The sequence below is a fragment of the Paramisgurnus dabryanus genome, chromosome 18 (genome assembly GCF_030506205.2).
Source record: "Paramisgurnus dabryanus chromosome 18, PD_genome_1.1, whole genome shotgun sequence".
Taxonomy (NCBI): domain Eukaryota; kingdom Metazoa; phylum Chordata; class Actinopteri; order Cypriniformes; family Cobitidae; genus Paramisgurnus; species Paramisgurnus dabryanus.
Window position 1 is genome coordinate 17,147,045 of NC_133354.1, and position 12,238 is coordinate 17,159,282.

General features: G+C 39.2%; 3 protein-coding genes across 3 annotated transcripts; 2 read left to right on the plus strand and 1 right to left on the minus strand.

Moving 5' to 3' along the window:
• Positions 1 to 99: 99 nt before the first annotated feature.
• Positions 100 to 1,257, minus strand: tmem223 (transmembrane protein 223). Its single transcript, XM_065287013.2, has 2 exons — positions 610 to 1,257; positions 100 to 528 (listed from the first exon to the last, which is right to left on the minus strand). The coding sequence occupies exons 1-2, from the start codon at positions 1,088 to 1,090 to the stop codon at positions 230 to 232; spliced, it is 780 nt and encodes a 259-aa protein (XP_065143085.1). The 5' UTR covers positions 1,091 to 1,257; the 3' UTR covers positions 100 to 229.
• A 978-nt stretch (positions 1,258 to 2,235) lies between these two features.
• On the plus strand, positions 2,236 to 4,388 carry ovol1b (ovo-like zinc finger 1b). The gene is made up of 4 exons (XM_065287010.1): positions 2,236 to 2,652; positions 2,818 to 3,035; positions 3,244 to 3,487; positions 3,581 to 4,388. Exons 1-4 carry the CDS (start codon positions 2,553 to 2,555, stop codon positions 3,841 to 3,843), a joined length of 825 nt encoding a protein of 274 aa, XP_065143082.1. The 5' UTR covers positions 2,236 to 2,552; the 3' UTR covers positions 3,844 to 4,388.
• Positions 4,389 to 4,673: 285 nt separating this feature from the next.
• Positions 4,674 to 11,985, plus strand: tmem151a (transmembrane protein 151A). Its single transcript, XM_065286996.1, has 2 exons — positions 4,674 to 5,296; positions 8,898 to 11,985. The coding sequence occupies exons 1-2, from the start codon at positions 5,231 to 5,233 to the stop codon at positions 10,515 to 10,517; spliced, it is 1,686 nt and encodes a 561-aa protein (XP_065143068.1). The 5' UTR covers positions 4,674 to 5,230; the 3' UTR covers positions 10,518 to 11,985.
• Positions 11,986 to 12,238: the final 253 nt, after the last annotated feature.

The window sequence follows — 12,238 nt, forward strand, 5'->3', positions numbered from 1 at the left end:
CACACCCAGATGGACATATAAAAGAATGACTAGGTCTATAGTCACATTTTAAATAAAAAAAGGACAAAAACTGCACAATAACCATTTTTATTCAGTGTCAGCACATACAGTTAAACGGAAAACAATTTATTCCTTTTTTTGCGTGGTTCCCGTGTTCTTTCCAATTCACGTAAATGACAGAGCTGAAGCATCCAATAGATTATATACACACACAAGATTTAACTTCATATTACAGGGGTCTGTATGCTCCAACAGTAATGTCAAAAAGTTTAGGGTTGTTCAGTGTCCCCTCTTTGTCCAACAGAAAGTAGAACTTGTAATCTTTAATTTTTAGAGGAATAAATGAAGGTGATTCCTGTCTATGTGCATGACAGGTCACTTGACTCAAAGGCACAGTTAAATGGTGAGCTCTAAGAGGTCCAAAAGGTGACTGAGTAGACACTGTAACTTTCCCACCTCCCTTATGCAGAATTACACGACTGACAGAACGACGGCTAAACAATATTGCCACGCCCAGGATTCCTCCACCTACGAAACAAAACAGAAACAACTTGACAACTGAAAAACCTAAAATTCAGTTCTGTCTGAATATTATTTATTATGGCTTACCGATGACTAGGCACCCAAGGGTAAACCCATACCTCCACGCGTTTGATCCGAGGTTCATGTCAAAACTGAAAAGGCCCCCTAAATCAGTTCTCACATTTTGAGACTCTGCGTTTTTTCTCGTGTCTCGAAGACTTGTAAAAGCAAAATGAGCCAAATATGCCCAGAATATAAACTGGCCTCCGCAAAATATGGCCAAAAGTCTAAAAAACCGGGTCCGGTCGTGCTCGAAGAGTATCACGTCCTTTGCGACAGCAGTAGATGTGAAGGTGTATGCATTCCTGACTGAAGTTGAGGTTGTTGAATTGCAATTGCCACGCACATGGAAACGTAGTGTCCTCAAGATGGTTGTTGTATCATTGTTTTTAAAGAACTGCGTCCATGTAGATGCAAAGGTTTTTGAAGACTGAATGCCTGTTATTCGATACGTTGAAATAAAAGTTCGACACGACCTCGCGCCTAATAACAAGCACTGAAACCCCATGATGTAGTCTGCGTTTACTAAATATTGTCTTCTGATGGGTATCAGTTAGTTTAATTTGTTGCGAATAACTTTAAACATGAAACAAAATCAAAGATTATCTAACATGCTGTGGACTTGTACTGCATAGGGCGACGCCATATTGGTTCTCTCAACTACGGATGCAGCATTGGACCAAAAAGATTACGATTTGCGGATAACTAGACTGTATGTTCTACAAACTAACAAAAACATTTTTTATAGCTTTAAAATTATGATTATTTTATTATCATTTATTTATACTAATCTTTATTTAATCTTTAAGTTTACTTAGGTAATATAAAAAATAATTATTTTTTCATCAAATAAAAGTTAAAAGCACATGTAACAATTTGACCCATCTTAACATTTACAAAATATTACTATCCAGAGAACACAGTTTAACATTAATTTTAAAATTTAGGGTAATCTTTGTTAAGCCTTACTTACAACTTTGTGTATAACAACTTGTATAACCTGCAACATTGTGGAGTTAAATGCTTAGAGAATACATACACATTAAGCTAATCCAGCAATTTACCAACTGATGAAGTATCAGGTCTATTGAGACATAAATCATTCTATTCATTTTCTTGGGGTACGACAGATGAGAAAGATAGCAAGTGTTTGCGTTTTATTGTACGTTGGGGGTGTCACTGTTATCAGATTTGCGAGACAATAACATGCTCCAAACTCATTTACAAACAATGACTAGTTTTCACCATATTTCAGTGTCTAAAATTGTCGTGCCATCGTTTGTAAAACGTAACAAAATTGACTAAGTAAAAATGTGTAACTTAATTGATTTATTAATGTAAGTTTACAAAGATAACGGTAATACAGTAATTATATGGGACACGCCTGCCCCCCGCTGATAGTCTACTGTCACGGCTATAACCCTTAACAAACACACCCACTCATCTCCATACAGACAACACACATTAACACGCCTAAACACACAAAGCAATGCACCCACACCCAAACCTTTAATCATGTTTTTGTTGATAAATTAGGCTAAATGTATCGACATATGATAAACTAAAAAAAACAATTGTGTTTTTAAGCATTATCGTGGTTTGTACCGTTCTTACATATTTTACAAAAACGTTTCATTGTCAGAAAGGGGGAACCGGTTTAACTGGTAGGCTACCTGCGCTACGCCGTTATATTTCTGCGCATGCGCGTCCTCACCTGGCGGTTCCTGATCTGTTTAGGTTGAAACTTTTTGCGTGGCACTAAAGGTCTGAACGCTCGTATGTGAAAGGCCTTGGCTGATTTTTACAATTAAGGAAGTGTGTTAAAAGGTGGTGTCGACAACTGGAAACAGGAGTTTAAAATGGCAACGTTTAACTGATGGATAAATGTGAGTAGACAACACTCCCGTTATCGCAAGGATCTACGTTAAATAACATACATAGGAAATCAAGGATAAGTCATATTCGCGAAAATGCCTCGAGCGTTCCTGGTTAAAAAGGTGAACATCACTCCTGGAAAGAAAAATTGGAGTCATCTTCCAGATTCTGTGCGTGGTGACATAGAGATACCATGTGAGTATTTTGTGCATTTTAATGCGTCATTGGGAATTTGACTTTCACTTATGCTCACGTCATGAAAAAATAAATATTAAGTAATAAAAGCAAAAACTGAACTTACTTGGTAGTCAGATTTTGGGTGAATAAATAGCAATTCATTTTTCATTTGTTGTTCCCTAGTGTCTCTTTTTCCATCATATGTGCATGAGGTCTCAGAGGGCAGCCTTGCAGAGCACTCCTGCTTCACAACTCCCCCAAAAAACAACAAATTTCTACAGGTTCAGACACACGTCCTGTCTGCACAGCTGCCATCCTCTGCTGCACAAGGTCAACATGATCAAAGATCAGAGTGTCGAATGAGAACCCAGAGAGTGCCTTACTTTCGCTCAAAGATAAAGGTGAGCTGGCAAGTCTTGATTTTTAATTTGAATGGTGAAATACTTGATGTAATTAACAACAGTTTACCCTGCCTTTTAAATCTTTAGCTTTATGCTATTCTTTATGTATTTTTATTTAACATTCCAAAGATAACTAAACCTGCATGTTCTGTCATTTGTATTAAAACAAACTTTAAACATTTTTCTTTGATTTTTGTCCCATGTTTAGATAACTACTGGAAATATACCTCCTGTTCCACCGGTCATTTCAGAAAATTCAAGCGAATTAGCAGATATTCCACCTGATCCATCTGTATTTACCTGCCAAGAATGCGAAAAGACATTTAGCACAGCACGTATGCTAAAACGACATGCAAAATGTCACAGTGAAACAAAGAGATACTCTTGTGAGCACTGTGGAAAAGGATTTAATGATGCTTTTGACTTAAAGAGACATGTGCGTACTCATACTGGTAAGTTAAAACACATTAAATGTTTATGTTTAGTTTGCATATTAAGTTTATATTTTTTCCACCTCATTTACACTTTGTTCCAAATCAATACAGGTGTGCGACCCTATAAGTGCACTTTGTGTGCTAAGGCCTTCACCCAGCGCTGCTCCTTAGAATCTCACCTAAAGAAGATCCATGCAATTACTCAACAGTATGCCTACAAAGAGCGCAGGGACAAATTGTATGTATGTGAGGAGTGTGGTTTGACTGCACAGACACAGGACAACCTGTGGAATCACATTCAAGCTGAACATCCACAAAGCAGACTAATAACGAACAAGACAATAGACTTCAAGGAAGGCAACACATCAAGTTAGATCAAGACAACTCCACAAATATGAATGACACCGCCAGCTAAAAATGAAAAGATTAGGCTAATTTATAAGAATGAATTATATTGTTATTCTTGTGTGCACTTTTGTACTGTCATTAATTTTGAGCAGAACCAAATGAACCTGTCGGACTGAAGACAATGATTTTGATGCATTAATTATCACTGAAGGATATTGGTAACAAATTATTTTGTATGTCCAATGTATCACGCGTTTATTTATGAATCATTGCTTGGTTGTGAAGAATGCTTTTTTATAGTTAAATACTCAATACTTCATACAGTTTTTTAAAAAGGTACAAGCTGTTAAAATGCTCTTTAACATTTCTGATAAATACAGCTTGTCTGTGTGTTGTCATGTCATGTTACCTTAGGAAATAAACCATGTTTCTGTTATAGTAAAAGTATTGTAATAAATGTATGGGTGGATTGATTACATTACCTTATAGTTTATACTTTGGAAAAAATGATTGTTTGTTTCAACTTTCCATTTTTTTTCCTCCAACCATTGGTTGACACTGATTTTTTTGTGTATACAGATATTACGGTAAATTTGTGATTACTATTTTACTAAATACCAAAGTGAAATTTTGTTTAGTAAAACCATGGTTATTTTTCTATGGGTTTTTTTTAGGAATAGGCTCACGATGTATTTTGTCCTTTTAACCATAAAAATAATAACACCAGCAATATTGAATTAAAATATAATAATTACTGCTATGATTTAAAACCGTAGCATTTTGGCACAAGCACGCGCTCTGATGAATCTGTATGAATTATTATAATGAAACAGGCGCTTTTAAGGATGACGTCAGAATGAGGTCCGCAAGGAGACCGTTCAGGTGAAAAGAGGTTGTGGTAGAAAGCACGAGATGCTTGGAGAGTCGGAATATTCTGTTATTTCTGCACCCTGGACTTGACTAAACCGTTGAAAATATCATTGAAATGGGATTAACGTCGCTGCAGATGATTACGACACAACACAGGATGAACAGTACCCTGCGATAGAGACCGCGCTGCTATGATGCACGCGCGCACATACAGCCGTCATTCTGACTCGCGCTTGTGGTGTTTTTGTCCCAGAAACTGAGGAGAAATCAAGCGCAACAGTTTATTACGTTTATTCCGCTTATTCTTGATAAGTGACCGGTCGCGAATCCTGAACGATTAGGATGATGCGATAACCTTTGCGAGACACGAAGAGGACGATTTTTGGGGGATGCTCGTGCGCCGTGACCGTCGCCACCGTAGAAGCACGGTGGCACGAGCCGCTAATGGGGTGAAATAGGTTACGGGGAGGTCCTGACGGTGGACCAGGGATCCAGATATTCATCCTGGATTTTACGTGCAGTGAAAATACATGTTAGTCAAAAATGCAAGGGGTGACGGTGACGGTGACGGGAGAAGCGCCCACATTGAATGGGGGTGGAAGGGAGGAGGTAAGGCGTGTGAATGTTGGTAAATAACATCTGTAACTGTTAGGAGGTTTGTTTTATCTGTTTGTTTCCTGTTATATTGTAGGGTTTTTTATGTCATGAAGGTGAGATACACACTGTTTGGGAAATATAAAATTTAGTTGTTTTTTGTCGTTTTAACTCTTTTTTTTGTCATGTATTTTTTTGCAAGGAATATAAGGAAAGAGTTCTCTTGAAATGAAGGTTAAATATTTTTGTATTATGTGTTAAGTCTGTGTTATGTTTGTTGACTTATTTTGAATATGCTAAAGAAAGAAAGATTGAGTTGAAAGCAGGTGATAAGACCCATAACCGTTTTTAACTAAGTTAATTACATGCACATACGTTAATATTCCAATTTTCTGTCAGACATAAATCTTGATGTTAAATATGGATCGGAAAAGCCTGTTTATAAAGGGGAGGGGCCCTGCAACCTGGCCATAAGATGTGTCGTCATAGGAACCATGAGTGAAAGCTAATTGACTCCCATTATTTCCTCTTTTGTCTAATTTTCCATATCTAAATGTTTAACACATTTCAAAATGAAAAAAAAAAATCTTTTACAGCTGTAGTAATTATAGCCTGGCTTATATATAAGGTACTATTGATTTATTTTTATGTTAGGGATAATGGCCCTTTCCCATGTCAGCAAGATCCTTTTTCAGTCCTAAAGTCTTTATTTCTAAAGATGTGAGAGTACCTTTCAGCAATACACCACACCACATGTAAATTGCAACAAATAATGTACAAAACCATTTATTATAAAAGACATTTATTTTTATGGGTGGGTTAGACCAGATGCATACAAAATTTGCACAATTAACAGATCATAATCATTGTATTTGCATTGAAGGTCAAGGCCTTTTGTACATTTTGCACACAAATTGTATGCAAACCCTTTGTCTAGGTTACTCGACTTTTCCCATCGCTTAAAATATTTAAGATAGCAAAAAGTCAGGTCTCAGTGGGTGCATTAAGCTATTTTAAGGACTTTTACTCATCTGATGTCTAGTGCATTACAGAAAATCAATTTACAAATACTCCAGTAGCTCACAAAATTTTGGTTACATAGCATTATTTTAAGTAGGCCTATTCTTCATGAAAATATGAGCCTTCACAATTTCTCACTTTCCGAGTTTATCCCGTATTGTGTTACAGATCGATCAATTGAATGTGAGACACTGTGGGGGATGGGGAAGTTTTTGTAAACCTTGTTGAGTTTTCATAAGGTTCGTATTGCATTGTCACTTAACAGATGTGCCAATATGTTCAACTGATGCTATTTCCATTTAGTGACATTTTCTGACTATCCATTTGTTTGTCACCTATGTTGAACTTTTGTGCTTTGAGCATGTTTGCACATTACTTGTGATTTTTTTATTTTTTGTTGTTGGTTTATTTGTTTTTGCTTTGTGGACAAACACATCTCCTTCATGAGTGCTCTCATGGTCAGATAGAAACGGATGAATATGCTGACAGGGCAATCAAGGCTTTAAGAGAGCACTCAGACCATTTCGTTTTAATTTATGGCCATCCATTTCTTCTCCACTCTTTAACATCTTCGGTTTATCCTAACACTTAACTAGTCTCCCCCGTATCTTATCAATCCACCGGTTAGTGTGCCCTGTATCCCACTTGATGCATCTCTCAATATCATTTGTTCAGACTGATTATTTTATGAGCCCAATGTCCTTCATCTCAAAATCGTTCCCTTACAACATCTCTACACACACAACAAGTAAATAGATAAAGGGAAAACCTTCAAATTCAGTCAGTCTCATCCTTTGTCCCAAGGGGGAAAATAAGCTTTGGCTTATATATGCTCCCTGGAAAACACACAAAACAACACTCAGTTAGGCTTGAAATTATTATGCCACATGCTGTCATTTTATAAACGTGAAATACATTCAAATGCAATTGACTCCAAACATTCTTAGCCGTCTAAATAATTTAGTATAAAGTAGCAGGCCGACTTTATCCACTATTTATACACGGCTGCCATTTTGTGCAAGGCAAGTGTTTCTGACGTCTGAATCACAGGTTTAAGAATATTTTAACGCTGAATATCATTATGCTTCCCAGGATGCATTGTCTTGTGATACCAACAGGACTCAACACTTCTCATTTTCCATTCTTTACTTCAAAGCATCTTCTGAATAAATCATGTGATAATATTATAGAATATTTGTTGAGATTTGGAAAAGCAAGTGTAGTCTTTAAACGTACAATTCAGTTTTATTTCCATTATATTATTGTGAAGCAGCTTTAGAAAATATGTATTAGCATATAAACAGTAGAGATATGTGCATACTAGTCGACTTTGACCTTCGGCACAGTGTACTGCATCCTAAAATGCTTCTATAGTGTTTTAGTGCGTTAGTTGTGTCGGTATTACAACATGCATGGAGGCTTCAAGTTCACTGAAGGTCCTAATGGATTCTGTGTCTACCTTCTCAGTTTGGTCTTTTGTCCTTGTAAAAGGCACAATTAAACTCCTGCCAAGAGGAGCACAGCCTCCATGCCACGCTTGGGATGCTGCCTGCCTGCTTTAACTGCTGCAGTTTCTCACAGCAAGGGCATTGCTTGTACTATTAGCTGATTTATGTGTATAAGTGTGGGTGTGCGTGTGTGTCTGAGCGAGAGAGATAGTGTTAGAGAAGACAGAACAGATAAAGAGATATTGTGTATGTGTGTATATGTGTCTTTTTGTGTATGACCATATAAATTATTTAGAGGGTCTGCCCACCTCATATGATATGTTCCTCTATCCTCTTTTTTGGCTTTAATTTGGAATCAACTTGTTTTGCCCATATGGCCACAATTCCTCAAGCCACCACCGGGGTCAGATTAGGCAGTAGAGGTTCATACGCAATTACTCCAGATGATGCACTCAGTGATGTCTAAAAGCTTCTAGACTTTCCCTCCTCAGTCATACAGAGCATTTTAAAAGGAGACATGGTTTGGGTTACGAGCAGCCAGGAAATGTATTCAGCCCTCAGGAGAATGATCTATTACTGAATTCTCATTGCTGTATGCCAGAGTGAATTGAGCGGACTATGGTCCACTCAGTTCTATATGTTATAGTAGATGTCAGATATGTGACTGGGCCTGTGAAAACCAAGCTGAAGTCATTTTTGTGATTTACTGATTTCTACATAAAATCATAATGTAAACAACATTCTGTACAAATATAACTTTGATATCTTAGAGTAAGGTATTGAAATGAAAGTGAAATCAATAACTGAAATCAATCTTTGATGCTCCAGATCTTATAATTAGACCATGAAACGCCTGGATTTCACAGACAGGGCCATATATACTTTGCTGATGAATGTAAAATGTATCTTTAATAAGATTTTTCTCTTTTTTTTCTTTCCTCCCCTCCCCCTGACTTTCATTCTCTTTGTACCATGTGTGCATCGAAACCCTGCTGTTTCAACAACGACCATCTCTGTCTATTCCTGAACCCTGCCCCGTTCAATTTCCTATCCATCTGCACATCATTATTGCCCTCTCCAACCTTCTGCTCTTCCCATATTTCATCCACATCACCCCAATATCCGGCCTTTCACTTTCCCACCTACAGCAGCGTCCCCTCAAGCAGTCCCTGAGTGGCTCACTATGCCGAGAGTCCCATTGGAAGTGCCTGCTGCTCACCTTGCTCATGTATGGATGCTTTGGCACGCTAGGCTGGTGCTCCGTGTACCGCATCACCGTTATAGCTTCTACTGACCACGGCTTCTACGGAGACCAAGCCTCGCTCCACGAAAGCCCGTGCTCTAATGGTTACGTGTACATCCCTGTCTCCTTCCTGGCTATGCTCTACATTGTCTACTTGGTGGAGTGCTGGCACTGTTACTCTAAAACCGCTAATCTCGCCAAAGTGGAAATCAGTGAGGTGTATGACAGAATACAGCGACTACAGCAAGCCACGCCCTGCATCTGGTGGAAAGCCATCAGCTACCATTACGTACGACGTACCAGGCAGGTGACGCGTTACCGCAACGGAGATGCCTACACCACCACGCAAGTGTACCACGAAAGGGTCAACACGCACGCCTCGAGCTCCGAGTTTGATTACTCACGCCTTGGAGTCAAAGACGTTTCTAAGGAGCTCCAGGGCTTATTGGAGCATCCTGTCACACGCTTACGTTTCACCAAGTGCTTCAGCTTTGCCAGTGCCCGTGCGGAGACTGGCTACCTCACACAGAGAGCACGCTTCTTCGGTGACAACGAGGGTTTGGATGACTACATGGAAGCACGGGAGGGCATGCATCTCAAAAACGTAGACTTTCGGGAACACATGTTGGCCTTTCCCGACCCATCACGGCCACCTTGGTACACTCGACGTTGGGTGTACTGGCTGGCCTCTGCTTTTTTGCTTTCGTGGCCTCTTCGTGTGATTGCAGAGTATCGCACCGCATACGTTCACTATCACGTTGAGAAACTCTTTGGTGAAAACGAGGATGCAAACGATAATGACAATACAGAGACGGGGAACTATTGTACGGGCTTCGAACACGGCACTGGTGGGCCCACCCTCCGTGTCATATCGCGGGTCAACACAGTGGATATGACAGAACTGGAATGGCACATTCGCTGTAACCAACAGATGGTGCCTAGCTACTCGGAGGCCTTGCTTATGGATTTGGACGTGAATACAAACACACCGTTATCTGTTGCCATGGCAGCACATATGCAACGCAATTCAAGCTACTTCCTACAGAGCTGCCCCAGGTGCCGGAGGTCGACGAGCAGCTCCTCCCTCCCTTCTTGGGTTAGGGGGAATGTGGCCGCAGGGACAAACTCTTTCCCTATCAGACCCGGTGGTAGGATGTCCCTCAGTCGCAGTGGTTTCTCTCTTGGACGCTTACATACCGCAAGAAGCCGCCACCCTTGCCTGTTTCACTCAAGAAGCCTCGGAGGAGGGATGGGCGGACGAGTGGAAGAGGGAGGCGGTGGTTTTCTTGGTCTTGGGTGTAGAGTGCCAGATGAGGAGAGGAGAGGTGTATTGGAGAGTGAAGGTTTAGAGGACGAGGACGTAGCGGAAACAGACCAGGAACAGGTGGAAGAGAGAGAGAATGGAGAAAACAGAGAGAATGAGAGAGACAGACCACCCACCTACCAGGACGCGCTGTATTTTCCTGTGCTAATTGTTCACGGGGAAGAGAGCTGCCATGGGGGGCGTGGCCTTGACACAGGTTAAAATAACAGCTATGACTTGGGGTAAAGAAAGTAAAGCAGTGGATTGACATGTTTGCAGATATGTTGAGAAATAAAGGGGGTTTATTAACGTACCAATAGCAATGGCAGGATGGGGAATGTAAAGGGGACCTAAATGAATGATTTGTGTTACATTGCAAAACAACTCAAATTCAAATGTGTAGAATGTTTTAGGAATCAAATTGAAAATAATATACATTGGTCATGTCATATTCATGTCAAAGCTTGATAAAGACTGACCCTAAATACGTAAATGTAGTAAATACCTAATATAATAGGCAGGCATGGAACATCAGTGTCCTATATCGATTTTTATGTCCTGTTCTTGATATCTCTGGCATATCATGTCCATAACAGACAAAAAAGTTCAGTGTGTCCTTTTTTGACCATAATGTAGTTTACGTGAAAAATAGGGCATCTGCAACCTACATCTAGTTGGACATTTGGGGACTTAACATTAAAGTACAAGAATCCATGCCGGTGTAGGTTTGTAAATCCATTAGTGAACAACATGCAGAGCTTACGAATGAAGGGACTGAGATGTGAGCACTAGACGCAAAGTGAATTTTATATAGACTTCAAAAGTAAATATGAATCAATGACTACTTTATAGAAAAAATAGAGCAGACGGTAACAAAACCAAATGGTTCTCAGGGGGAGTATGTTTTATTTGATTTGATTGTGTACAACAAACCAATAAAGTGGGATGGTGGTGAATGTAGTAGGGTTGTGAATGGTAATACCTCACTGTTTTTCACTGTGCTTTAATCCACTGTTCTGGGTAACAACTTCTTTTTAATCTCTTGATCTTTTTAATTGCCTGGTAGAAGCACAGTGCTTAAGACTTCACTCATGTCTGCCTTAGAGGCGTCTAATGTCAGCCTCATGTCTACTGCAGCCAAATAAGCGTAGATCTGTTCAGCAGCAGCTATATGTGTTTCTTTTATACCCCAAGTAAGAACAAAAGAATGATAGGAGACTCATTTATTTGTAGGTATTCTCATTCATTTCTCCCCATAAATTGTTAGAATGAATTACAATATGTTTCATTTTGAAGTATTAATAGAAAAAAATGAACAAAGTTTAGTGCAACAATCCACTGTCCCATGTAGTCACATTAGTAATACCTACGTGCATATTTGCCTAAAAGAGCAAAATAATAAAAATGTGCATACTAGGTCAGCACAAGCACAATGTGTCATCCGTTTTACAAACAGTGCAGGGAGTTTTGCTGTACTTTTAATGGAAGACCTTGGAAACAAAAAGAAAAAACAACCATGCACATGGAGAGGTTATTTAAAAATAAAGGTCCAAAGCACACACCAAGAGCATCCCTGTGTTGTTTGTATAATTTCTACCGATCAAATTATTGCTACTATGTCAACAGGCACTAACAAATTATTGCAGTGGTCATGACTATGGAAATTATTAATAAAGACAAATCATTAACAATGTAAGTGACTGTTTCCTTATTGTTTTTTCCTTTTAAAGTTCCATTTAATGGTAGAGGAGAGGGGGCATAACCTAATGCATTTTGGTTTTGGCTTAATCATTTAAAAAATATTTGTTAAACAAATTATATATTCACACACACACACACACACACACGCGCGCGCGCGCGTCTGCTACAAATGAATGTTTAAAGTGAACACGAAAGTGAAATAAGTGCAAATGTTCAGGCTGATCTCACGGAAAGTCGTGCAC

What these genes read in the sequence shown, in the direction of transcription:
- tmem151a (XM_065286996.1), top strand. Translation starts at nt 5,231, where the DNA reads ATGCAAGGGGTGACGGTGACGGTGACGGGAGAAGCGCCCACATTGAAT. An exon ending in ATGGGGGTGGAAGGGAGGAG is followed by an intron (nt 5,297 to 8,897) that starts GTAAGGCGTGTG and finishes TCCCACCTACAG; the next exon opens with CAGCGTCCCCTCAAGCAGTC.
- tmem223 (XM_065287013.2), bottom strand. Translation starts at nt 1,090, where the DNA reads ATGGGGTTTCAGTGCTTGTTATTAGGCGCGAGGTCGTGTCGAACTTTT. An exon ending in CCTTGGGTGCCTAGTCATCG is followed by an intron (nt 529 to 609) that starts GTAAGCCATAAT and finishes TTTGTTTCGTAG; the next exon opens with GTGGAGGAATCCTGGGCGTG.
- ovol1b (XM_065287010.1), top strand. Translation starts at nt 2,553, where the DNA reads ATGCCTCGAGCGTTCCTGGTTAAAAAGGTGAACATCACTCCTGGAAAG. An exon ending in TGGTGACATAGAGATACCAT is followed by an intron (nt 2,653 to 2,817) that starts GTGAGTATTTTG and finishes GTTGTTCCCTAG; the next exon opens with TGTCTCTTTTTCCATCATAT. An exon ending in ACTTTCGCTCAAAGATAAAG is followed by an intron (nt 3,036 to 3,243) that starts GTGAGCTGGCAA and finishes TCCCATGTTTAG; the next exon opens with ATAACTACTGGAAATATACC.